The 27,485-nt window shown below is 38.7% G+C and overlaps 1 protein-coding gene and 2 long non-coding RNA genes across 20 annotated transcripts in view; 1 reads left to right on the forward strand and 2 right to left on the reverse strand.

Annotated features, from left to right (window-relative positions):
- Positions 1–27,485, forward strand: part of osbp (oxysterol binding protein) — a 67,077-nt gene that overhangs the window by 13,498 nt on the left and 26,094 nt on the right. For 3 of the 16 annotated variants that reach the window (XM_082164289.1, XM_082164287.1, XM_082164291.1), the window contains 6 exons: positions 32–79; positions 174–212; positions 1,113–1,151; positions 1,522–1,551; positions 2,717–6,481; positions 7,694–8,857. In XM_082164289.1, coding sequence (XP_082020415.1) covers positions 32–79; positions 174–212; positions 1,113–1,151; positions 1,522–1,551; positions 2,717–2,859 — 299 coding nt within the window. In that variant the 3' untranslated portion in view covers positions 2,860–6,481; positions 7,694–8,857. Of the gene's footprint in view, positions 1–31; positions 80–173; positions 213–1,112; positions 1,152–1,521; positions 1,552–2,716; positions 6,482–7,693; positions 9,386–9,939; positions 10,968–27,485 lie in introns of those variants that run through there. The other 13 variants (XM_082164290.1, XM_082164294.1, XM_082164293.1 and 10 more) reach the window with 9 other exon arrangements.
- LOC309494843 lies at positions 14,877–18,388 on the reverse strand. The gene is made up of 2 exons (XR_014204442.1): positions 15,554–18,388; positions 14,877–15,508 (listed from the first exon to the last, which is right to left on the reverse strand). It is a non-coding gene; the product is annotated as an uncharacterized lncRNA (long non-coding RNA).
- LOC309494844 overlaps positions 18,452–27,485 on the reverse strand; it is a 34,512-nt gene continuing 25,478 nt past the window's right edge. The window contains exons 1-3 of one of the 3 annotated variants that reach the window (XR_014204445.1): positions 20,327–21,763; positions 20,109–20,219; positions 18,452–19,827 (exon numbers count right to left, since the gene is read on the reverse strand). This is a non-coding gene — a long non-coding RNA (uncharacterized lncRNA). Of the gene's footprint in view, positions 20,220–20,326; positions 21,764–27,485 lie in introns of those variants that run through there. The other 2 variants (XR_014204443.1, XR_014204444.1) reach the window with 2 other exon arrangements.

The raw sequence follows: 27,485 nt of genomic DNA on the forward strand, positions 1-27,485 counted from the left end.
TTTCGGCTGCTCGTCTCTCAACTCTGATCAGCTGAAGAAGTCGAGATTGCCAGTGAGCCCTCTGAGACCAATTACAAAAGCAAGTACCATCCCATCCCTCTCCTTAATCAATCTGTTTCTCACCTTTATCATCCAATCATCTTCATTTTTCCATCTGTCTATCCCTCCATCAGCTGACATGGATGAAACTTCCTCCGATCTTTCGCTATCAAGCAAGTAGCAGAATCAACACAAACCATAGCTTACCGTAGTGTCGTTTAGGCTGTTTTCACACTTAGTTCAATTGCTTAGTTTTGTTTGAATTTCTTTCCTTGCATCATGCATATTTAAAGGGCTTATTATGCTTTTTTACAATTTCAATGTTCTTTAGTGTGTGATGTTGCTGTTTGAGGATGAAAAAGGTCTGTATAGTTACACAGTCACTCCGACAGGAGTTATTCTCTATATCAGTGTCACTGTTTCTGAACTCCCTGAAACGCCTCCACTGTAGTCTTAAGTTTCCTTTCGGAAACAAACACGTCACAATATTCCTCATTTAAATAATTCCCACTCAAGACATGCGCAAAAAAATAGGGCAAGGCCTGGTTGAGTGAGCTAGTAGTGTGTTAAACTCAAGGTTATGGTAAGGGGCGGGACATTTCCCAAACACGCTCGAAGCGCTTGACCAATCACAACACACGGGTCCAGCTGACCAATCAGAGCACAGTGTGTTTTTCAGATGGAGGGGCTTCATAGAGACGGGAACTAAACAGAGCGTTACTGACAGACTGGGAAGAGAGGAGCTGCAACAATGGAGAATATGTGAAAAATTGTGTGTTTTGAACATTAAAGCATAAACTTATACTACTAGAGCCCAAAAACAAAATCAAGACTTTGTAAAATAGCTTAATAGGTCTTTAAACAAGCATTTGAAATCAGTTCCATGATGCAGACATTTAACTTCCACTAGAGGGCAGCGTGAGTGCATAAATTGCAGCACTATAGACCGAGACTACGGTCAGTGTTGAAGTTCATTCCCCATTAATCATTTCTTCAGTTCACACCACCAGTGCATGCTAACATGTCTCTCACTCCTCTTCTCTTTGCCTGCATCCCTCCATCTTCAACTTCAGCTGAAACACTGCACGGCTCGCATCCACCGGCATACTCAAGCAAGTACCACACAGTTCACGCAGATCCTTCGCAATTTGTTAGAGCTGCATGTTTAAAGGGGTCAGATCATACATTACTTTAAAACTGTAAGCAAAAATCAGGAGGAAAAAAATTTGCCACCAAAAACATTCATGATTTAGTTCATCTCAATATTCCTTCTTTTTGTTGTTGCTAACAACACAATAACCGCAGTTTGTGTTAATATATTCAAATGATCCTTTTAATTATTACAAACACAAGGTTTATACACTGATAAACTGTATTATCTCATAAAGCAGCACACATTACACACCCAGCCATGTTATCTCGTGTGGTCAGACTTTGACCATTTGTGAGCACTGTCTCACTCTCTGCTCTTTCTCGCTCTAGTGGAGGGTCCTTATGGAGCTCCGGTCAAAAGCAAGTAACATCCACCCAAAACCCTTCCAGCCCCTCCATCTCTCACCTCTCATAGAGCTGGGCAGTGTGATCGAGCAGAAAACTGGAGTTGAACCGTTTAATTTTGGCACATCTTGCCACTCGCATCAAGTGTGAACATGTGGATTGTTTCCAATATATGCACACCTATGTGGTCTTTAAAAAAAAAAAAAATAAATAATAAATATCCAAAGAAAATGTAATTCAGTTTATATATATATATGACATGTAATTATATATAACTATTTAAAAATGTTTATTTTAGTTAAACATTAATGTTATATTCTTATGTAATTATGTAGTTATATTCGTATAATTGTTAATTTATGCATATATAACAGAATTTAATTTATTTGTATGTATATTATATTTTATAATTATTGTAATATAAAAAAAAAATACTAATATATTACATATGTGTATATATAGACAACTATTATATTTAAAATATAAAAAGTTAATAAAAAGATATGTATATATTAAGGCTGCAACTAACGATTATTTTTGTAATCGATTAATCTGTCGATAATTTTTTTGATTAATCGGAGGAAAAATCAAAAAATAATTATACTTTAAAATTTATTTATTTTATATATGTATATATGTGTATGTTTTTTCTCTATAATGAAGTACGCTTAATTGGTAAAGTATATTATGGGATTTCCGTGCATAAATAAGCATTACGTGATTGTGTTATATATATATATAAAACATTTTTGTGTGCAATGTCCATAAAAAAAAAAAAAACACGTTATATATCCTACAATTGCTATAATATAAAATTGTACTGTATAACTTGGACCAATTTTTTAGTCATACCGCCCACCTCTAAACCACTATTTGTTTCCCTCTTCGCTTTATTTTGACCTCTTCTATTGATCATGTGCTTTTCTTAGCTCCTGTTTATCAGCCTGTTGTGTAAACGTAGAGTGCGAGATGTTGAGTCAGAGATTTTAGGTGATCGTGTATGTTTAGACCTGATAGTTTAGTCAACGTTTGTCTTGTAAGCTCCTGGCTACATTTGAAATAGCTTCTAATAGTCGTCTGTTCTGTAGAAAAGACTGTTGAGTAACTTGAACACTAATGTACCTACTCTTCTTTAAGTAAGTGACTGTTTGTTTGCTTTTGTATGTCCGTGTTCGATCAGGCGGTCATCAGGACAACTACAAGGCGATGTGGTTCGAGCGACGCGTCGACCCCGCGACAGGAGAGCCCACGCACATCTACACAGGAGGATATTGGGAGGCCAAGGAGCAGGGCAACTGGGACTCCTGCCCGGATATCTTCTGATCCCAGTCACGCACATGCCCCACAATACCCTCACTTTCCCCTCGCCCAGAAAAACAAACAAACAAACAAAAGCTCAGTCAGCTGCCCCCTTCTCTTTCCGTATTGTAGTACATCAAGACACACGTTCTCTCTTTCGCCAGCCGTGCTCTACTCAGTGGACAATAAGGGACACCCAAATGGTTCGGGAACGCTCTCCCAACACCATCCACTGTGTCGCTCTCGATTCCTCGTGGTCACGGGATTATTAAACCATAGGGTTCATGGATCAGTAAATGCTAGCATTAGGAAAACACACCCTTCCGAATCCCTGTCCCGCTCCACACGTCTTCCTCAGGCTGTGGACGTCACCCTTCTTAAACATCCCGGGGATATGGAGGCCTGTTTGCTCGTGTGTGTGTGTGTGTGTGTGTGTGTGTGTGAATTAGCGAATGTGTGAGTGAGTTTAGAGAAGCGCTGTAGTGCTCATTATTTGTGTGAGAGACGTAGTTTAAGAGCTCGCCTTGGTTTGTGGATTTTAAAGAAATAGTTCGCGTAAAAATGAAAGTTCTGTCATTGCTTACTCGCGGCCTCGTTCTGGCAACACATGCAGCTCTCGTCAAGCACCAGAAAAAAACACATGATAAAAGTATCATGAATGCGATTTGTGAAGCTGTGCGTTCCAAGTCTTCTGAATCTATACGATGCGAGGAGTTTCGACTGGCACACTAATTACGACGCAGGAACCCGTGGCGTTTGGAGGCTGTGACCGTCAAATCGCACCATTTTTTTTAAATGAGCTTTGGCTTATGGGAAGATTATCATTGAATAGCAATGTAAATTTCAGTCTCTTCCTCACAATAAGCCATCGTATTACTTGAAATAATGAAATATAAGACATATGCATCACTTTTATGGTGCGTTTGAGTCGTCATTTTGGTCTTTTTGACAGCCTACGAACTGTTTTACAGAAAAAGTCAGCAAAACGTGGGTTTTTGAACAACCCGAGTGCGAGTAGATAATAGCAATTTTCATCATTTTTGCATGAACTATTCCTTTGAAATCAATCACACTTGAATTGTCCTCATTAGATATTCTGATATTCTTACTAACACCCGCTAAAATGACTTAAACTGACAAATGAATTGTCTAGAGTGTGTTTATAATCTGCAGAACAGCACATCTGTTGATCCTCACGAGGGATTGTACAAGAGAGTCATGTAAAAGAAAAGCATCAGTGTAGCCAGAGGAACACGTTGCACTGCTGAAACCGACAGGTCGCGGTGACGTCGTGCACGAGGAACATTTTCCCTTTCAGCCTGCTCACAGATGCATTATGGGTCCGTGGTGAAGAAAAAGCGGTGTCCACAAACTGAGGCGTGTGTGTGTGTGTGTGTGTGTGAGTGTTTTCAAATGGGCATGTGAGGTCAAGGGAGAACTCTCAAACTACTGTGTATGTGTGTGTGTGTGTGTGATCATGAGTAACGTATTTGGGGTTTGTTGTATAATCCAGTGAAACAAAAAAGAAACTTTTTTTTTATTTTCAAGTGTACTTAAACACAAGCGTGGGGGAAAACAGCAAGAATACAGCAATGCAAAAACATTGCAGATATTTGTGTATATATATCACATAATGAAGTCAAATATTCATACTAATAATACCAATTCTTCTAATGCTGATACTGACAGCTAGAGTTATAATTATGATGGTAATCTTGATGTAGTTTGAGGGTTCGACACAATTATTTTGACTTTTTATCGTTTTTTTTTTTTTTGTCTGTTTGACATGGGAAGAGTGACGATGCATCGGTTTCCTCCCACACTGAAGACAATTCGTTTGCTCATTGTCCTTGAATGGATCCAGACTTATGGAAATTTTATATAAATATGTACATCTATCCCATCATCGTCCGATTCCGATAAAACGGCAGTTTCACTGCTTTTTGTAATAATTACAGATTCTATTTTCTTTGTTTGCAGTCTCTTTTTATTTGTACAACTGTCGTCATTTGATTTCTTTTTTTTCTTTGACTGTCATTCCTGAAGTTTTCATTCTTCTTTGTCCTGTCCGTGTTGTCCCTCTCTTGGCCTCTGATCATTGTGTTACGGCACAGAATATCTCTTGACTGTCGTCATGGTGCAGATGATGATGATGATAATAAAAGCTGGTTTGTAAAGGAAACAGTCAAACACACAACAGTCTGTCACGCCTGTCATTATGAAGCGTCACACTTTGCATATTTTTCTTAGCGATTAGGAATGCAGTTGTTGGACATAAGTTTCGGTTTCCTGACTTCTGCTCTGGAGGAGCGCCACCCTTTTTTTACCGGAAAACACATGTTTTCCTCCTCAAGATCTGCAGCTGAACCGGCTTCTCGTGAGATTTGCAGGCCTGGATTTGTTTTTCTTTTCTTTTTTTTTCCTCCAAAGTACTTCATTGGCTAAATATTGCTAGATGTTCATTAGTTTGTTTGTTTTTTGTCTTGAGAAATGTGTACACTAAGAAGTATAATATATAAATCATTTAATTATAAGGATTAGTACCATAACAATGGAAAACTGCCTAGACATTCAAATGGAAACCCGCCATATTCACTATAAAATTCATTTGAATTAATTGCGACTGTCTGGAAAAGTCTTTGAAAATTCTTGGTCAAAGTGTTCAATGCCTTTTTTAGTTTTTGTAGTGTTTTTTTTTTTTTTTACTCTGAAATTCCTCATATTAGTGTAAATACTTTTTTAATCTGTTCATATAAATCATATCAGAGCAGTAAATGAGTAAAATACACTTCCCAACACTGTCTATGTAATGTGTCATGGTAAAATGCTTAAATGGACTGCATATTTACACTGTTAAATTTGACATTTCTTTGTGTAAATGTTTTAGGACGTAATAATTACTGCTGACAACATTTAACTCAATGCACACAAGTTATTATAACGTACTATTAAGTGTTTATTAATATATTTTGAATTAGATTTTAACTAAATTTGTATCATCTTTTTAGGAACAAGCTGCAAACATACACCTCACATATTAGTTTTTCCATTTTTATTTTAGCTTAAGTTTTTGTCAGTTTTATTTATTATTTTTTACATTATTTTTTTAAATTAATTTTAGAAAAAATACTGTAGAAATGTTGCCTTGGCAATTAACTGCTTTTTTATTTACATTTTTTTATTTTAAATGTTTTTTTGTTTTTTTTAGGCTATATGTTAAATTTCAGATGCATTCACCAATTAATGTAAATGTGCTTTAATATTTTGTTTTAGTGAACAGTCATAACACTGACATGAGATATGTTTTCAATAGCGTACTCTTATTGTCTGTAAATATATGTATATTAGTGCAAATGTACATTAAAAAAATATATATTTCCAAGATCCCACTCGTTGCATTAAACATACAATGCAATGGGGTCAAGTGACATTATATCATTATCACTATTTTAGTACATACTTTTGCATTGTTCAGTTATGCAAAAACTAGTACACAGTTTAAGTTTCTATTTCCCAGCTCGGAACTTTCCAAAGGGGGGTGTGTCTTGAAGGGATCATTTTAAAAAGCACTGACACCCTGAACACTGCAGATCAATAACCAGATCACTGCAAGACACTTGGAGGATCAGTCTTCACCATATACAAGGTACAAGTTAACATATTTGTGTTGTCCATATTTTAAATGCTTGTGATGCTTAAACCCCATGTGCTTCTCTTAAATACTACAGAAAATAACCTTTATACATTGACTTTTCACATTTTCTGCTCTAGTTAACATGGTATATGTGCAGTAGCTGACATCATGTTTTCACTGTCCTTTCATTAAAAAAATACTAAAATATTTTCTACAATGTCTCAATTTTAATGATGCAATTTAAAGAAAAAATGGAACTATATGTTGTACTGTACTGGAAATATGATGTTTGTGCTGCCGAAAAGATAAATTGAATTTGGTTATTTTGTATAGTTTTATTATATATTGTATTGAATTGTAAAGAAAACACTAAGTTGTATTATACATTTAGAGTCTACATGGAATATTTGCTTTTTATATTTTATTCTTGTAGAATTCACTTGTTATAAGTGTGTTACTCAAAAAAAAAAAAAAGTAATTAATTACAGTAGTTTTGCATTACTTGTTACTAATTTCTAAATCCCATATCAACCTCAATGTACATGAAACTGCTCTTTTAATTCTTGTAAATAAACAATGTCAAATTGTACAAATTATTATTAAACTATCCAAAGTATTTCAAGGGAGAAGGTTATATTAAAAACATACACGTTTTAACATTAGACGTTAAATTTTGATGTTAAAGCCACTTTAATTGTTCTATAGAGTATTCAATGCAATTACATCAGAAGTAACTGCAATTAAATTATAGAAAAATTAAGAGTAATTTCCCTTACTTTACTTTGTCCTTGGAAAAGTGATTCAAGTACAGTAATGAATTTCTTAGTAACCCATTACACCCAACACTGGTCATAACATGACCACTGTGGTGGAAAATAAAAATGGTTATCAATTACAGCATCTAAAATGCACTTTCCCGTCAAAAAATATAGAGATTTTAACTTGAAGGGAAAATAATTCCAAGTCTGTTTGTCTTAAAGGGATAGTTCACCCAAAAGTTCATGGGCCCCATTGACTTCCATAGTATGGAGAGAAAATAAATACAATGGGGTCCATCAAAAAAGAAACTCATACAGGTTTGTAACAATTCGAGAGTGAGTAAATGATGACATCATTTTCATTATTTGGGTGAACCATCCCTTTCAAATTTTTTTTTTGTAGGCCTATGTTTTTCTATTAGTTAAAATCTTTGAATATTTCATCATTGCTCTTTCTCTCACACAGTCCTCCATCATGGTGAAAGAGACACTGAATGAACTGTCCAAGCTGAAACAATCAGGCTTCGGTCAGCCGTGCCCACCGAGACATGGCCTGAATCTGTTGTACTGGTTTGCTCAAGACTACATAGACTTCAGCTGTGATGATGTTGTCCTGAGGTTCAGGCCTCAGAATGGAGACTTTGGCTTTCACAAGTTCCACAACAGAATTGATGAAGAAGATCCCATTGTGCCCGTTCAGAATACTTTCCCATACTATGAGGTGGGCAACCTGAATTATTCAGGAGCAGACAAGCTTCCAAATTATGTCAGGGCAAATTACAGCCGCAATATTCCTGACAATAACAAGGACCGGGTTATTGTGCGTCTGGACGACAGTGGCAGATTCAACAGGGTGTATGTGACTGAACACAGCGACCCGAAACGATTCGACAGCAGCAAAACCTTCCGTGTGAGTCAGGGCCTCCTCCAGATCATCAAGAACAAGAGTCGAGATCAGTATCTCTTCGAGCTCTCCAACACTCCTGGAGAACAGGCCAGACTTACACTACAGAGCGATTATAACAGGCAGGATAACAACGACTCCTGGTGTACCATTCTTTAAATGGGCTAAAGAGTCATTCAACTATAGCTACTCTCATTTTATTCTGGATTATTATATAAACATATATTTTTTATAATCTTTTACCTTGACCTGAATAAAATACTCATTGGTGATGTGCCTTTATGAATCTTTCGAGTGAGTGAATCGAGTAAGTGAATCGGATCACACGCACCTGCCCAAGTCACGTGACTTCAGAAAAACCATGTTTCGTTACATTCTACTGTTTTCAAAAGTCAGTGCCAGTGGTGTAAGGATGTTATTAAATGTTTTAAACATGTGATTGTAAGAGAATCTCGAGTCATTTTTATAATTTAAGTTTATAAAAGTTGATTAGAATGCATTTACATGGCTTAAAGCAGCAGATGTCGTCGGCGTGCGGAGTTTCCAGAGCTCGAAGATTCAATTTGCGAAGCAATTGGTTCAGTTGAATCGAAGTTTCAGAAAGACTCACTTCTCTTCTGTCATGTTATGTCTCTTGTTAACACAAATTCGAATTAATTTCCTTTCATTTTGATTACATATGTGATTTCTCTGGCTTGGTTTGAAATAAAATGACTTTGGAAACTCCTACTTCGAATGTTTTTGTTTTTGGTAAAAGCAACTCTTTTGATATCTGTGTAATATCAGATGCCCTTGAAAACAGATATGCCTACAAAGAATGTGAGGGAAATTGGGGCTTGTTGACAGAATTTCCATGCTTTGAGTATTTCTGATGGAACAAACAATATGATTTTAGTGTTAAAAGGGAAGCAACAAAAACAAAAGATTAAAATGCTAATAATATTAAACCAAACTAATTCCACTTAACTCACATTAGCCTATAAGTTCTTCTGCTCATGCAAATATCTGGCATGGAGCAGCATCAGTTTCTGTTTGCAGATCTTTGCTCCACCCTCAAAAGGCAATATTACACTCCCATCACTTCTGCGGGGCAGGGTGGATTCATTTAATGCGCTCATATAGCGGATTATTATTGCTTTCCAGTTACAAAACCGGTTAGGAGCATCTATATAGCATCTTTAGACTCTGTGGAAGCTGCTACATGCAAGGCTGGATGCAACAATCTTTTTCAAATGCAGAATTATCAGAGACACGGTGAGAGTCCCTATTGAGAGACCTTTTTATTTATTTAAAAACAAAAATTATGAATCAGAATGTTCAGCTGTAATAGCACATCCGACCTGGACTTCTTTGTTTTTTACTTAAAATTTGACTCTACCTCAGATTAACTGTTCATCTCACTTCAAGATTCTTAGAGGTTCAGACTTTGTACTGATGCAGTGATCTTTCTACTTATATTTCTTATATTTATATTTCTACTTTCTTAATAATGTCTGCAGATGTGTTTCGGTCATAGTCTAGGACCTAACAAACTTTATTGTGCTGATTTTGAAAGTAAGTCTGGTGAATGGATTTTAAAAGGCTATGTTAGTTGTGAGCTGATCTGAAAACCCCATCAAATTATCCCAAATATTAAATAATTCTGCAGAGTTCACTAATGAGGAAATGAGCTGATTTAAATGAAGTTCGCCTGCTTTTTGTTTTTTTGCATTTTTTCGGTGTGATATTAAAAATATCCTTCTTTGCATTACAAGTGCACCATTGTTAGAGTAAACCCAGTTGTGTTCTTTACATTTTATTTCCAGCAGAATTAATATGAGGAGGACCCTGTATAATTTGTCTGATCTGAGAGAGTCCAGGTTTTGTCAGCCAAACACACGGTCTGATCTTGGTTTGCTCATGAATGTGTTCAAATTGACTCCAATGGACATATAATTGCTTTCTGAAACCCTGCAAATGGAGCTTTTGGCAACCCTTCAAATGGCTCCCGCAGCCGAATCATCCATCCATCCATTTCCCAAACCACTGGTCCAATGTGGTTACAGCGTAATATCATAGGCTACAAGTGTAAATTGCTTTTTAATGGATTACTAAATTGTTTAATTAAGGTTTATACATGCTAGTTTCCATGACTAATCTTTTCATATTACTACTGGAGCTGTTTGCTATGTTCCAGTTAATTATTAAACAGCAAGCACAAAATATGCAAAAGCGCCAGCCCTTTCAGTGCACTCAGTGTCCGAATTCACTCCTTCAAGTGGACTATATTAGTGAAATAATGTAGGGAATAGTGAACGAGGTGTGATTTTAAACACAGCATCTGTATTGCAGCTTGTCTCCATCTGGACAGCTTATTTGGAGGCTAAATGAATATAATATGTTTAAATATAATTATAAACATATGCTCATCATTCTATGGTGTTGAGCGTAGCATGTTTATCACTTAATTGTCTTAATGATTTATTACAATGATGTAGATAGATGAAATCTGAATATGAGTGAGACATTAGTTTAATACAAAGTAGCTTTAATGTAAATCTCATGTACAGTCCCTAATGTGTTTCTGCATAAGTTTCGACCTTCTGCATTGTGATTGCAGAAAGTTTGCAATCTTAAGTTTCTGTTCATCAAAACAGCAACACACGTAAAACCTCTAGAGTACTTCCTGTTACTTGGTTACTAGTTCAGTGACATCAGCAAATATGCGCTGTTGTCATGTCATATAAATGAAGTAGTCAGTGACAAAGGTCTAGTAAGGTGTATCACTTCAGGGTAAGGTGTATCATTTTTTTTATATATACTTTATATACAGTGTATATATATTTGTATGTTGTGTGTGTGTGTGTGTGTGTGTGTGTGTGTGTGTGTGTGTGTGTGTGTGTGTGTGTGTGTGTGTGTGTGTGTGTGTGTGTGTGTGTGTGTGTGTGTGTGTGTGTGTGTGTGTGTTATTGATTTGAACTGTTTATTTTTACAGAAATGGTAGATCAGTGCACTACAGATTAACCCTTCGTCTCACTGCAATCATTTCGAAGGATCAGTTTTTCTCAGTTCTTTGTAAGTAATCAGTATCTGTAAATGTGTTGTAGCCAGTTCCCCTTGTCCTGGCATATGTGGTTTATGAGGAACACAAATGTGTATTATGACATAGGTATTACAACGTAAGGTGGTTTATAAAGACACTTCCTGTGGCTTAAAAAACATACTAAACTGTGTGTGTGTGTGTGTGTGTGTGTGTGTGTGTGTGTGTGTGTGTGTGTGTGTGTGTGTGTGTGTGTGTGTGTGTGTGTGTGTGTGTGTGTGTGTGTGTGTGTGTGTGTGTGTGTGTGTGTGTGTGTGTGTGTGTGTGTGTGTGTGTGTGTGTGTGTGTGTTTTATTTTATTTTATTTTATTTTTTATTCAGAAAGCTTTGTCTGATTGGTAGGGTTCAGTCAGGACCACAATCGTCAAATATGATTGTCAATTAGCATGCAGTTAGGATTGGCGGTATGGTTCTGTTCTGGGCAAGCATGCAGCCAAACATGGATAAGAGCAGCGATGACCCCCCTTAGGGGAAACAGAACAGAACCAACATGAATGTATTGCAGATATCATTAATTCAAGATTTAAAGTACAACATGATGCGAGAATTTATTCTGATTCAAGGGGAATCAGAATGCCAAACTGACTGACGACAGGAGGAGCTGGGGAGGGAGGAGGGTAATTCGCTCCTGAGAAACGCGATAGCTGCTGATAATACTGAAGGAGCTTATATATGTATACAGTGATAGGCGTCGTATTCCTATAGGTAGACGTGGATCAGCTGAGAGTCAGCTGATGCGAGCTTGACTAACGTGACCTGCCAGAACTGACGCTACGCTTGATTTAGAATAAGGCGATAGAATATACAGTTTGTACAGTATATAACTCACACGTGAACTGCCTAAATTCAAACAGCACATTACATGCCCCACCAGAGACAATAATATTTTGGACCATTGCTACACCACAACAAAGGATGCATATCGCTCCGTCGCCAGAGCAGCTCTAGGACTTTCCGATCACTGCCTGGTTCATCTTCTACCAACTTACAGGCAAAAACTTAAAACTGCTAAGCCAGTAATAAGGACTGTAAAGAGATGGACCAACGACACAGAGCAGGTCTTACAAGCCTGTTTTGAATGCACTGACTGGAGTGTTTTTGAAGCTGCTGCCAGCGATCTGGACGAGCTCACAGAGACTGTAACATCATACATCAGTTTCTGTGAGGATTTATGCATCCCTACCAGGACTTACTTATCATTCAACAATGATAAACCATGGTTCACACCAAAACTCAGACAGCTTCGTCAGGTCAAAGAAGATGCCTACAGGAGTGGGGATAGGATCTTGTATAATCAGGCCAGGAACACATTGACAAAGGAGATTGAAGTGGCTAAGAAGAGCTATGCCAAAAAGCTGGAAAACCAGTTTTCCTCCAACGACCCTGCATCAGTGTGGAAAGGCCTGAAAGACATTACCAACTACAAGACACCATCCCCCAGCATCGACAGCAACAAGCATCTTGCGAACGAGCTGAATGTCTTTTACTGTAGATTTGAGACCCCCGATCAGACACCCCATACCCGCCCTGACCATCTCTCTACACAGCCATCAACACCTCCAGCCATCCCCCTCCCCTCCCCCCCTGCACTTCAGATCAGTGAGGATAATGTGCGTCAGATCTTCAGGAAACAGAAGAGAAGGAAAGCACCAGGCCCAGACGGTGTTTCACCAGCCTGTCTGAAAACCTGCGCTGTACAGCTGGCCTCTATCTTCTCACTGATCTTCAACAGATCACTGGAGCAGTGCAAAGTCCCTTTCTGCTTTAAACGCTCCACCATCATCCCAATCCCGAAGAAACCAAAGATCACAGGACTCAATGACTACAGACCTGTTGCCTTAACATCTGTGGCCATGAAGTCATTCGAAAGACTGGTGTTAGCATATCTGAAGGACATCACTGGACCCTTGCTGGACCCCCTGCAGTTTGCCTACAGAGCAAACCGGTCTGTGGATGATGTGGTCAATATGGGACTGCATTACACCCTACAACATCTGGACAAACCAGGGACCTATGCAAGGATTCTGTTCGTGGACTTTAGTTCTGCCTTCAACACCATCGTCCCATCACTGCTCCAGACCAAACTGACCCAGCTCTCTGTCCCTAGCTCCATCTGTCAATGGATCACCAGCTTTCTGACAGACAGACAACAGCTAGTCAGAATGGGCAAAATCACGTCCGACAGCCGCACCATCAGCACCGGTGCTCCACAGGGATGTGTTCTCTCACCACTGCTCTTCTCCCTGTACACAAATGACTGCACCTCTAAAGACACCTCTGTCAAGCTCCTGAAGTTTGCGGACGACACTACTGTTATCGGACTCATCCGGAACGGTGACGAGTCTGCGTACAGACAGGAGGTGGAGCAGCTGGCTCTTTGGTGCAGTTATAACAACCTGGAGCTGAACACGCTCAAAACAGTGGAGATGATCGTGGACTTCAGGAGAAACCCCCCTGCACTCCCTTCACTCACCATCATGGACAGCACTGTGACTGCAGTAGAGTCATTCAGGTTCCTGGGCACCACCATCTCTCAGGATCTGAAGTGGGACACTCACATAGACTCTATTGTGAAGAAAGCCCAACAGAGACTGTACTTCCTGCGTCAGCTGAGGAAATTCAACCTGCCACAGGAGCTGCTCGTACAGTTCTACTCAGCTGTCATCCAGTCCATCCTCTGCACTTCCATCACCGTCTGGTTCGGCTCTGCTACCAAAACCGACCTCCGTAGACTACAGCGGATAGTTCGGACTGCTGAGCGAATCACTGGCACTACCCTTCCCACACTCAAAGTACTGCACTCATCCAGAGTGAGTAAAAGGGCTCGCAAAATCACTCTGGACCCGTCACACCCAGCACACTTTCTGTTTGAACTGTTACCGTCTGGTCGACGCTACAGAGCACCGAGCACAAAAACCACCAGACACAGGAACAGTTTCTTTCCCCAGGCCATCTACCTCATGAACACTTAAATGTTCCCCTACTGTGGAACAACATGTGCAATACTTCCCTCAGACATTTCATTATAGCACCTTATAACTTTATTTATAATTTATAATCTTTTATTTTTATTTTATTTTTATTTTTTCTATTTTTTTATTTATACCTATGTTACTTGTCACTTGTCTTGTCACTTTATATTGTATGTGTACTGGAAGCTACTGTCACCAAGACAAATTCCTCGTATGCGCAAGCATACTTGGCAATAAAGCTCTTTCTGATTCTGATTCTGATTCTGATTCTGATAAACACCGAACATTATTCCTATGTAGAGTCCCCATAAACCACACATGAGGCTGCTGTTTGGTCTTGGTCAAAACAGACTTTGATGTGCTGCTTTTGAGAGAAAATCTGCTGAATAGATTCAAATTTGTTAAACAGAAACACTCTCATCACCATTACCCCAAACATTTAATAAATGATCATGTGATCAACATGTGATTAATGATCAACAGCAGGGGATTTACAGAACTTTGTCAATGACAGGCGTTCCAATTCTGCAGACTTAACTAATGATGAAATTAACTGATTTAAATGAAGTCGAACTGATTTCTGTTGCTTCTTGGTTTTACATTTTGCAGTTTTTCCTGTAATTGTATATTTTATATAAAAAAACATTTATACATTATAACATTTATTGCATTACAAGTGCACTGTTTTTTCCAGCAGGATTGTCAGGAACACGATGAGGACCCTGAATAATTTGTCTGATCTGAAAGAGTCCAAGTTCGGTCGGCCTCCTCCCAGACACGGTCTGATCTTGCTGTGGTGGTTTGCTCATGAATGTGTTCAGATTGATTTCAACAGTCGTATGGTTGCTCTCTGCAACCCTATTAATGGCGCTTTTGGTTTCCACCGATTCCATAACAGGGAGAACCTTCTTCCTCACACTAACCTACCATACTATGAGGTGGGCAACTTGCACATCACTGACTCGCTGCCTGAATATGTCACTGTATATTACACAGGATATTCAGACAACAGCAACAAAGATCGCATCATTGTTTTATTTAACTTAAGGTGGAACCGATTTGAGAGCATTTATGTGACACAGCACTCAGATCTGGTGAATTTTGACCAGAATCACACTTACTGCATTAGCATCGAACTCATGAAGATCATTCAAGATTTAAGTTGTGAGGAATTCCTCAGAGGACCCATCCGCAAAAAAACACCCAATCCTCCTCAGTATGTGTCCATAGACATACCTTGGCCATATCATCCTCATGTCCCAGCAAGACTGCCACACACACCTCAGCCACACACACCTCAGCCACTCACACCTCAGCCACACACACCTCAGCCACACACACCTCCGCCACACACACCTCCGCCACACACACCTCCGCCAGTGCAGAGTGAAACCTGTCTGAGTAAGAAATGTTGGTGTGTGCTGATTTGCGTCTTGATTTTACTGTTGCTCATTATTGCTGCTATTGTCATTTTATGGTTTAAATTTGGCCCTAAATAGTTTTCATCCACTTCTGTTTGTTATTCTAGCTCATTTTGAAGCTGGATATTGCAGTTTGTTTCCTTTGGGACAATTGCTTATTGGAATGAAAGAAAATAAAAACGTTTATTAACGTTTCCGTTTATAATTTTTTTTTTAATTATTATATGGAATAAAATACAATGTTGAGCGTTGCATGTTTATCACTGGATTCTTTTTAATGGTTCATTGCACTGATGTAAATAAATATTCAAGATTTAGAAGGACCAAGAATACATTTTAATATTGGTATTCATTTTAATATTAGGCCGACACACTCCAATCAATGTCTTCGGTGTTTACGCCCTGATTTATAGTAATTTCGTTTCATAATTGTTGTGCTTATTCTTTGACATATACAAACAGAGAATGTATTAAAACTCCAAAAACCATTGACTTGTGTTTGAGTGATTTAGTTTTTTTGAATCGCTACTTTTTCCAAAAAGAATCGATATGTTCCTTAAAATGAATCGCTCCTTTTTCCAAATGAATCGATACTTTCCAAAAAAGAAGCTCTACTTTTTCCAAATGAATAGCTACTTTCCTAAAAGAAGCTTTACTTTTCCCAAAATGAAACAATACCTTTGTTACCAAAAAGAATCGTTACTTTTTCAAAATGAAACGATAATTTTTCCAACAAGAATTGCTACTTCCCTAAAAAGTAAGGGGGACTTTTCCCAAAATGAATCGATACTTTTCCAAAATGAATCGTTACTTTTTCAAAAATGAGTCGCTACTTTTTTTTAAAGAATCGCTACTTTTCTAAAAAGAATCGCTACTTTTCCTAAAATGAATAGATAATTTTTCCAAAAAGAATGGCTACTTTTTCAAAAAGAATCTCTACTTTTCCAAAATGAATTGCTACTTTTTCTAAAAGAATGGCTTCTTAGCCTAAAATGAATCTCTACTTTCCCCAAAATGAATCGCTACTTTTCCAAAACGAATCGCTAATTTTTCTAAAACAAATCGCTACTTTTTCCAAAAAGAATCGCTACTTTTTCCAAAAAAGAATCGCTACTTTTTTAAAAAGAATTGAAACTTTTTCAAAAAAGAATGGCTACTTTTTCAAAGATGAGTCGCTACTTTTTTTTAAAGAATAGCTACTTTTCCTTACATGAATCGCTACTTTTTCCAAAAAGAATGGCTACTTTTTAAAAAAGAATTGCTACTTTTCCAAAATGAATCGCTACTTTTTCAAAAATGAATCTACACTTTTTTTCAAAAATTAATCGATACTTTCCTAAAAAGAAGAGCTACTTTTTGACTGCAAATCGCACTTGACAGCACCATGGAAACGAATCCGAGAACTGATGATACGCTGATGATACCGATGATTCGCTATTTCATTCTTAACCAACGTCATTAACCAGTTGGAAAATGGAATATAACTCGAGCGTTTGAGCAACTGAACACACATCTCCAACCCATATTGCTCCGTGACGTGTCAACGAGTCGATTTGGCCAGGTGATATTTATATCTGTACCTGAGGTGTAAGTTTTACTGGCCCAACATGGACTTGGACGTTGAGAGAATAGTCAGAGATTGCGCAGCATGCATAATGAATCAACCACTTCAGGATGACCAACCGCTGCAACCACTTGAGCTGCCCCCAAAGCTGTGGACAAAACTGGGAATTGACTTAGTAGGACCAATTCAAGGGGAATACATTCTGACTGTTATTGACTACTACTCTGTTGTGGTAGCTGACATCTCCTCACAAACAGTTACAGCAGAATTGATGAAAATGTTTGCCCGTTTTGGCTATCCATCAGAAGTTGTGACTGACAGTGGCAGACAGTTTGTCAGTCAAGCGTTTGACACATTTCTCAAGAATGGAGGTATCAAGCACATACGCGCTTCGCCGTACTATCCTAAGAGTAACGGGAAGATTGAACGATTCCATCGATATCTCAAGAAGAGCATGCAAGTGTGAAAATAAAGTGTGGAAAGAGGAGCTTCCAAAAATTCTGATGTCTTATCGTGCCACTTCTCATTGTGCTTCGGGAGAAACATCGACATTTCTTATGTTTTCAAGAGATATTCGAACAAAATTGCCAAGCCTTGACCTGTTACAAGAACAGATCACAGAGGAAGTCAAAAGACATCATCAGATGTATAAGGAGAAAATGAAAGACTATGCAGATAAAACAAACAGAGCAAAGGATCATTCATCAAAAAGTGGGAGATGTAGTCTATGTAGCAAATATGGAGCAAGGAAAGTTGGACTCAAAGTTCAAAAGTGCTAGGTATGTCCTTCTGAGCAAAACGTCAGACAGCTCATATGAACTTGTGAAAACAGAAGATGGATCTTTGATCAAAAGAAATGTTAAACACATGAGACATGCGTCGTTGTCTGTGGATTCGCCATTTATTTGCTTAATTTAGTAAATAGGTTGTTTTAAGTTATAAACGTAAAAATTAACAAGGTTAGGGATGTAGTATAGTGTGTGGGTTATCACGTGAAGGTACCGGAGTGGGAGGAGTTGCGGGAAGTTAGAAAAGGAGAACGAGATGAGAGTGATTTGACATGCAGAGCTTAGTTCAATAAAGCTACATTAAAACAAAACCAAAGGTGTTGTTCTTGAATGACATCACAACATTCGTGTTATGTTTCATTTTATGATAACACATGTTAAGTTGTTTGTTGGTTGTGCTTCTTTTCTATTATATATGTGGTTCCTGGTTTAAAATAAATTAAAAAATCTATATTGTCTATATTTACTGAAATTATGATAAAATGCTTTATTTTTATTTTTTTGTATTTTGAAACATGTTTATGGTCAATGTGTATTGTTTTTTTTTTTCTTTCCTATATTTGAGTTTGGTTGGGGTGTACATGTGGAAAATGTGTCTAACGTCAACTTGGGTTGTGAGTTGATGTGAATTGGCCAAATAAGAGACTGACAACCCTGCTGAAAAAAACAATAGAAACCATTACAGAAATGCTAATGGTTTCTACTACAAAACCATTACAAACCATCAGCCGTTAACCATTAAAACCATTACCAAGTGGTGTCCATTACGTAGTGTGTTTTGGGCCATATTCCATTAGGATTTATTGGTTTGTATAGGTTTCCATTACAAATATGTATTGGTCATGATTTGTATTTTTAAAGGTTTCCATTACATTTTGTATTGGTTCTGATTTGTAATGGTTTCATTACAAATTTGTATTGGTCTTGATTTGCACATAATTTTTATGGTTTCCATTACAGCTTGTATTGGTTCTGATTTGTAATGGTTTTCTTACAAATTTGTATTGGTCATGATTTGTACATATACAAAAATTGTGTGCTGTTTCATTGTGATTAATCGTGCAGCCAGTTTAAAGCTGCAGTCCGCAGTTTTTCCTCTTTGTCGCCATCTCTGTTCGAAATCTGCAATTGCAGTTATTCGCGGAATTATCAACTTTACGTGCGTTGTGCCTCGGCATGGCACAGCGCGGATGAATCCAATGTTTTGAGGAGAACGTTGTGTGTTCCTAGTAGTGTGGATCCTGGCAATCGCAATCATATTCTACTTTTTGGAAGTATGAAAACCATAAGAATTTTTACAGGAAAATGTCATCAAATTGATAAGTTTAATTATATCAAGTGCTGTGAGAAAAGGCTATAAATCTCCACCTCCAATATCCTCACCCTCATTGCCTACTAGCCGAGACTCCTTCTTTATGTGTACAGATGTGACGTAATGACGCAAAGACATGCTCGAATTTCCCGCGGAAATCCACTAGTACCACTGGAATTAAAAACATTATTACAAGCTTACCATTTTGAATCGAGCTAAGGCAAGCAGATAGTTTTGAACACTGGCTAGTTATGTACTTGCTCAAAAATTTATTTTGGATAATTTTTAACCCAAAAAAGCTACGGACTGCAGCTTTAAAAGAAGTATATTAATCCCACACCTGAATAAAACATTTCGTAAGGGTATACAGGGAAAACCTGGCTTCTCAAGACTCCCCTGCTTCGCATGAAAATAGGAATATTTAGAGTTTATGTTTACAGTCTACGAAATACCTTGTCATCCCTGTGTCTTATAGCCGATTGCTCCTCTGCTTCTGTGAACTGGCTGCTGTCGGAGTGGAGTGTGGGCTGCAGAAGAGGTCTGTGACTCCTTTTGTGTTACTGTAATATCAGAGTAAAGGCCCATTCACACCAAGAACTATATTAGCGTCCACACCAGCGGACGATATCATTCTGTATATTCTAAGCGCATGCTTTTCTGTCACTTTAAATGCTCAAGCTCATTATAGCAGGATGTTTTCTAATTGGCTGTCAATGTTTTTATCAATCACCCCCTATAAATTACATTTGAATGTGTCCAGTTCTTTCTAAGAACTTTAAAAACTTAATAGCCAAATATTTTTTAAGTAAAATTAATAGCCAAATATTTTTAAAATGCTCACTTTTGAGTATTATAGCCGTTTGCTCCTCTGCTGGTTCTTCTGGACCGTGAACTGGCTGCTATGGGAGAGGAGTGTGGCCTGAAGAAGAGGTCTGTGGCTCCTTTTGTGTTACTGTAATATCAGATTGACAAAGTGTAACCGGTGGGCCAAGCCTGACTGATGTGCAGCCAAGCAGATGTAGTTGGGGTTAGTGACACCAGTTAGAAGACACTAATAACCTCTGCGTTGTGTAGATTTGGAGTTGCGTGGACAATCAGAAATGGAGCAGCAGGCCTTCGTTCGCTCCTGATACAACACACAAACAAGCAGACTCTTTGAGTGAATTGCCCTTAGTGTTCTTTCTCTCATGCACTTACAAGGCAAAAGGACAGAGGAGACTGAATCTAAAATTGAGTAAAGAAAAATAAATTTAAACAAGAATACAGTATAAAACAGAAAACATACCTGATACAACAAACAAGCAGCCCCTTTGAATGAATTGCCCTTGAAGTTCTCTATAAAATAAATATTATACCATGTGCTCTCATATCAATGTTGGACAAAAATATTGGTTAACGCAAAAAATGGTAAAATTACAAAAAAGAATCACACAGGTAAGTAAAATAACATTATACACACGAATTGAGGTGAAAATATGTAGATAAAAGTGACAATTACAATAACGATTAAATAAGATTATCAGAATGTCAAAATAAAAACGTACCTCTCCCACAATAGGCGTAATTTGCGGGTGAGACATGTCGCCACAACTTTTTGCCTGGGTTGACATTATTGTCCCCACCAGTTTTACAAATGTATCAGAGACAAATGAAGCATCTCTAGTTGACAAGCAGAGTTAAATAAGAGGCGATCTGGAATGTGTTGTTTTTGAAATCATGCCCTTGAGGTAAGCTAAAACATACCAAAATTTAATTTCAAAGTGAACTATCCCTTTAATGGTATCCAATAGAAAAAACATGCAACCAATAGAAGAAAGCAAATCACCAATAGAGACTCACTAGGACCATTACAGTTTCCATTAAAACCAATACAGACAAATAGACAAAACATGCCACCAACAGAAGAAAGTAAATTACCAATAGAGACCCACTAGGACCATTACAGTTTCCATTAAAACCAACACAGTTCTCTTTATAACCATTAAAACCATTAGCAATTATGTAATTTTGTTCAGAGAAAGTGAAAATTTGGAGAGAAAACAGAGGGGACAGGGAGACTAGAGACAGTTGGGGAGAAAAAACGCGTTTTTAGCGATTTCTTTGAGTGTTTAGAACGAGAATCTTTCCTGTAATCAGAAGTCCTGCTCGTATTTCTTCACTAAGCTCATTATTACTTCAGACTGTTTCCTGTAAGTTTGCAGTCTCTGCATGTTTGGCTCGGCCAGAGTTGAACGCTGTGCATGTTGGCATACTTTCTAGACTGAAACTGTTGTTGTCATCTGCTTAAACCGAGCGGAGTTTCAGGATACGCAGACTTTTGTTCACCGGGATGAAAATGTCGGTGAGCATCGTCCAGTAGTTTTATGAGAATCCGACCCCTACAGGAACAACCTCCGCATCTGTTGCACACGGAGGCATTGCAACACATGGGACACAGGGCCATTTCAATGTGATGAATGCGGACGTGTTTCAACGCACACCAGCAACCAGATTGAGGTAACTATCTAAACAATTGTTTTTTGTTTGCTCTCTGGAGCGAAGGGGCCAGTTTCGTTTTATCGGCCACTATACGCACTCAAGCTCCGTAACAGGCCTGCAACGGGGTGGGATGTGTGTATAGGGTGTGTGTGGGGGGGGAGACCGGGGACAGTTGCAACACTTTTTGCATTTCTCTCAGTTACTCAGAGACTATTTGGACTAGACTAACCAAATGTGTATATATTAAACTTGCATCTGTCTGCTAATTACCCATACCATTTAAAGATGATTATATCATTCACAGTATTTATTTGAATAGAAGCCAGATGTTGCAACTGATCCCAACCCAGGGGACAGTTGCAACACAACCCAGGGGACAGTTGCAACACAACCCAGGGACGGTTGCAACATGTTAAAAATACCTTATATTTCACTAATTTACTTAAGCTTAATGTCTCAATGAGCATAGAACTCTGAAAATATTAACTGTTTTAGGCCTACTATTGTCAGGAACGTAAAGAGAGAACTGAAACGCAGAGGATTTGTGCAACAGTTTATTTGGCACAACAAAAATCAAGCGTAGCGTCAGTTCTGGCAGGTCACGTTAGTCAAGCTCGCATCAGCTGACCCTCAGCTGATCCACATCTACCTATAGTAATACGACACCTATCACCATATACATATATAAGCTCCTTCAGTATTATCAGCAGCTATCGCGTTTCTCAGGAGCTAATTACCGTCCTCCCTCCCCAGCTCCCCTTGAATCAGAATAATTATCGAATAATGTTGTACTTTAAAATCTTGAATTAAATATATTAGCAAATTTTCATGTTGGTTCTGTTCTGTTTACCCCAAGGGGGATTATTGCTGCTCTCCCTGCTCTTATCCATGCTAGGCTGCATGGATGCGCAGGGAGTTCTCGCCCAGAACAGAACCATACCGCCAATCCAAACTGTATACTAATTGTCAATCATATTTGACGGTAGTGGTCCTGACAGAAATCCAATAAACATCCAACGTGTGTAGTGACACACACGAACAGAAAGCTGGTGTAGCAACTCCAGAGCCGTCCGTACAGAACCCTGTGGACACAGGCTGTGGAGACCACCTCAGGTGCAATGCCCAAACGGGATCATTTTAAACTTTAAACCAGATAATGCTGCTTTCATATCCTTTTTTTAAACTACACCAAATAGTTTACGCTCTGAAGTAGTAAACCGTTAGCATACTTTGAAATTCTCTCTCACTTTGCAATGTAGCCTAGGGGAGACCAGTATGGTTGTAATTTTAGGGAGAGTTGTTGCACCATCAATTCCACCAATTCCACCAATTAGGGATAAGATATGAGTCATGTGATAACTTTAGTATTTTCCTACTTCCTACCCGATCCAGCATGGCGATTGTCAAGGCTGGAAACAGGCACATGCAGAATATATAGAGAAAAAAACAGATTTTAAGGTCAAAAAGTAAAGATTTTGACCAAGACTATATTTTGTTTAGTATCTGTACTATTGCAGATAAAATTGTATGACTTATATTAGATTAAATAGTAGTTTTTTAGGCAATATGTGATGCATTTCCCCCCTGCTAATTTCAAACCACTATGCTAATACAGCTAGCTAAACATTGGCTGACATGGGTGCTTACTAAGAACATAACTAAGAATTTTCTTGATTTTAATGTTTTTAAAGAATAACTAGGGCATGGAAAAGAAAGACTGACAGAGGTGTCTCTGCCAGTGTTTTAAATAAAGTGGTTTGCATGGAGCAATTTAACAACTCAAAGCCAAAGAAGGTTTGGGTGAAATGTGCCCTGTGCAGTTTCTGGGCCCATCAAGCCTGCACTCCCGGGTTACTGGCATCATTCATCTGTCAGAACTATGACTTTAGAATATACACACATAGACAGACACGCACATGCACACAGACATGTGTTAGTTTGTTTTTTGTTAGACGTAAAGATGTACAAAGATGATTTAATTAGGTACATTGTAGTAGCCTAGTGTTATTTGTTCTAGTTGACAAATTTAAACACGCACACACACGCACGCGTGTGCGAGTCAAACAGACATAGTCTGTCATTGAGAGAGAGAGAGACATTGTTCTTTTTATATGTTTTTGAACACTATCATATATGGCATCCATTTTTACTTCTTTTGTCTATTGTTACAACCTACACCGGTAGTGGGGTAGGTTGTAACAAAGGAACACCATGTATTTGACATCAACTCACGAGGTCTGTGATATTCTTGTAGAGGGCTGAATTGGTTAAATTTGCAGTAAACAAATGTGGGTGCTTTGTATAAAAGTGCTGAAGCAAAAAGTGTTACAACCATCTCTCCCCTAGTCCAGATGGGCTGTACTGTGGGTGTGCATTTAAAGAGAAATGAAACCTACTGTGTCCTCATGTTACTCCACTGGCTGTTAAATAAATAAATAAATAAATAAATAAATAAATAAGTACACGATTGTTGAAGGAAAACCAGTCCTGTTCTTTACTCTTTTTTTCCAGCGGGATTGTCAGGAACACGATGAGGACTCTGAATAATTTGTCTGATCTGAGAGAGTCCAGGTTTGGTCAGCCTTCTCCCAGACATGGTCTGAAGTTGCTGTGGTGGTTTGCTGATGATTGTGTTCATATTGACTCCAATGGTCGTATGGTTGCACTCTGCAACCCCCAAAATGGAGCTTTTGGTTTCCACCGATTCTATAATGCTGATAAACTTCTTCCTTACTCTAATATCCCATACTATGAGGTGGGCAACCTGCACATCACTGACTCGCTGCCTGAATATGTCACTGAGGATGACACAGGATTTTTAGATGATGACAGCAACACAGACCGCATCATTGTTTTATTTAAATATCAATGGTTCACTCGACGATTTGACTATATTTATGTGACAAAGCATTCAGATCAGACAAACTTTGACCGGAATCACACCTACTGCATTAGCTCTGATCTCATGAAGGAGATTAAAGAGTTAAGCCGGGAAGAATTCCTCAAGAAAACTTTGAACGAGTCTTGTCAGATACATTATCAAATGCAATGCAGACGCTCACAGTTTCCATCTGCTGCTCAGTCAGTGGAGAGTAAACTCAATCAGAGTCAAAGCTCACATTCATCCACTACATCTCTAAGTGAAAAACTCTGCAAAATACTGATCTGTATATTATTCACTTCTGCTGTTTTCATCTTGCTTTTAAAATGTAAAATATAGTTTTTATCCACAGCTGCATGTTTGTTTTTTTTGCTTTAAATTTTGAAACAGTCTATTGCATCTAGTCTTTTTTAGACAAATGTCTTTGGATTTATTTGGATAAAAGTGATCTGCTAAATGAATAAATGTACATATAATCTATATGATAAATATATTTAAATATAAATGTATGTTTACCAATCTGTAAATTAAAGATATGATGTTGAGCACTTCATGTTTATCACTGTATTCTTTTAATGATTTATTGCAATGATGTAGACAAATATTTAAGATCATGAGGCATGAGGTAAACTCCTATCCAGTGGTGATATATTTTATAAATAATATATAATTAAAGTAATATCATCCTTTCATTAGTTCAGTGACATTAGCAAATTTGTTGTCAAGTCACAAAAATGAGGCAGTCTTTGCCAAAGATCTACACAGAACAAAATTATAAACGCAACACTTTTGTTTTTGCCCCCATTTTTCATGAGCTGAACTCAAAGATCTAAGACTTTTTCTATGTACACAAAAGGCCTATTTCTCCCAAATATTGTTCACAAATCTGTCTAAAGCTGTGTTAGTGAGCACTTCTCCTTTGCCGAGATAATCCATCCACCTCACAGGTTTGGCATTTCAAGATGCTGATTAGACAGCATGATTATTGCACAGGTGTTCCTTAGGCTGGCCACAATAAAAGGCCACTCTAAAATGTGCAGTTTTATCACACAGCACAATGCCACAGATGTTGCAAGTGGGGGGGGGGCGTGCAATTGGCAGGCTGACTGCAGGAATGTTAACCAGAGCTGTTACCCGTGAATTGAATGTTCATTTCTCTAAGCCATTTCCAGAGGCGTTTTAGAGAATTTGGCAGTACATCCAACCGGCCTTACAACCGCAGACCACGTGTAACCACACTAGCCCAGGACCTTCACATCCAGCATCTTCAGCTCCAAGATCGTCTGAGACCAGCCACCCGGACAGCTGCTGAAACAATCGGTTTGCATAACCAAAGAATTTCTGCACAAACTGTCAGAAACCGTCTCAGGGAAGCTCATCTGCATACTCGTCGTCCTCATCGGGGTCTCGACCTGACTGCAGCTCGTCGTCGTAACCGACTTGAGTGGGCAAATGCTCACATTCGTTGGCGTCTGGCACTTTGGAGAGGTGTTTTCTTCACGGATGAATCCCGGTTTTCACTGTACAAGGCAGATGGCAGACAGTGTGTATAGCGTCGTGTGGGTGAGCGGTTTGCTGATGTCGATGTTGTGGATCGAGTGGCCCATGGTGGCGGTGGGGTTATGGTATGGGCAGGCGTATGTTATGGACAACGAACACAGGTGCATTTTATTGATGGCATTTTGAATGCACAGAGATACCGTGACGAGATCCTGAGGCCCATTGTTGCGCCATTCATCCACAACCATCACCTCATGTTCATCATCATCATCATCATTTCTCTTCATCCCCTATGGGACATAAGGCTTCAATGAGCACTCTCCATTGTATTCGGTCCCTGGCAGCATGTTGGGCCTCTCCCCATGAAAGGTTCATCTGTTCCATCTCTTGTGTCACAGTTCTGCGCCAGGTGGTTTTGGGTCTCCCTGGTTTTCTTTTACCAGGTGGTGTCCATCTTAGGGCGACTTTTGTGATGCTGTCCTGCTCCATCCTTAACACGTGTCCTAGCCATCTCAAGCGTCTGTGTGTAATCTCCTTGGTGATACTCCAGCTTCCCGTTTTCTTGTACAATTCATTGTTGGAGATCTTATTAGGCCAAAATATCTGGCATATTCGTCGGAGGCATCCATTATGGAATACTTCCATTCTCCTCATGTCAGTTTTGATAACTGGCCAGCTCTCTGAACCATACAGCAGAACAGACTTTACATTACAGTTATATAGGATCATCTTCGTTTTAAGGCTGTATTGTTTTGATCTCCATATAGAACGGAGTTGGGAGAAGGCACCCTGAGCCTTTCCCAGCCTTGCTTTTATATCTTTAGATGCCCCACTGTCCTTACTGATGAGACTGCCCAGATAGGTGAAATCTTCCACAAACTCAAGTGGTTCCTCATTAACAAGGATCGGTGCTGTGGGGATGGAGTTGACACACATCACTTGTGTTTTGGAGGTGTTAATACTGAGCCCAACTTGTCTGGCAAAGTTGTTCAGCCTATCAGTTTTAGCCTGCATGTTGTACTGGTTGGTTGATAGGAGAGCAAGATCGTCAGCAAAGTCAAGATCTTCCAGCTGGGAGAATAGATACCACTGGATGCCTCTGGTTCTGTCTGCTATGGTGTTGGTTGTGATCCAGTCTATGGCAACCAGGAAGAGGATAGGGGCGATGATGCACCCTTGTCTCACTCCGGACTGCACAGGAAACCACTCAGAGAGGTGATTTCCCATAATGACACTACACTTAAAATGTTCATAGAATGTTTTTATGATTGAGATGATCTTTGATGGTATTCCATAGGACTGCAGTATCTTCCAGAGGGTGTGTCGATGGACACTGTCAAAGGCCTTCCTGAAGTCCAC

This window comes from Leuciscus leuciscus (assembly GCF_965113295.1).
Source record: "Leuciscus leuciscus genome assembly, chromosome: 3".
NCBI lineage: Eukaryota > Metazoa > Chordata > Actinopteri > Cypriniformes > Leuciscidae > Leuciscus > Leuciscus leuciscus.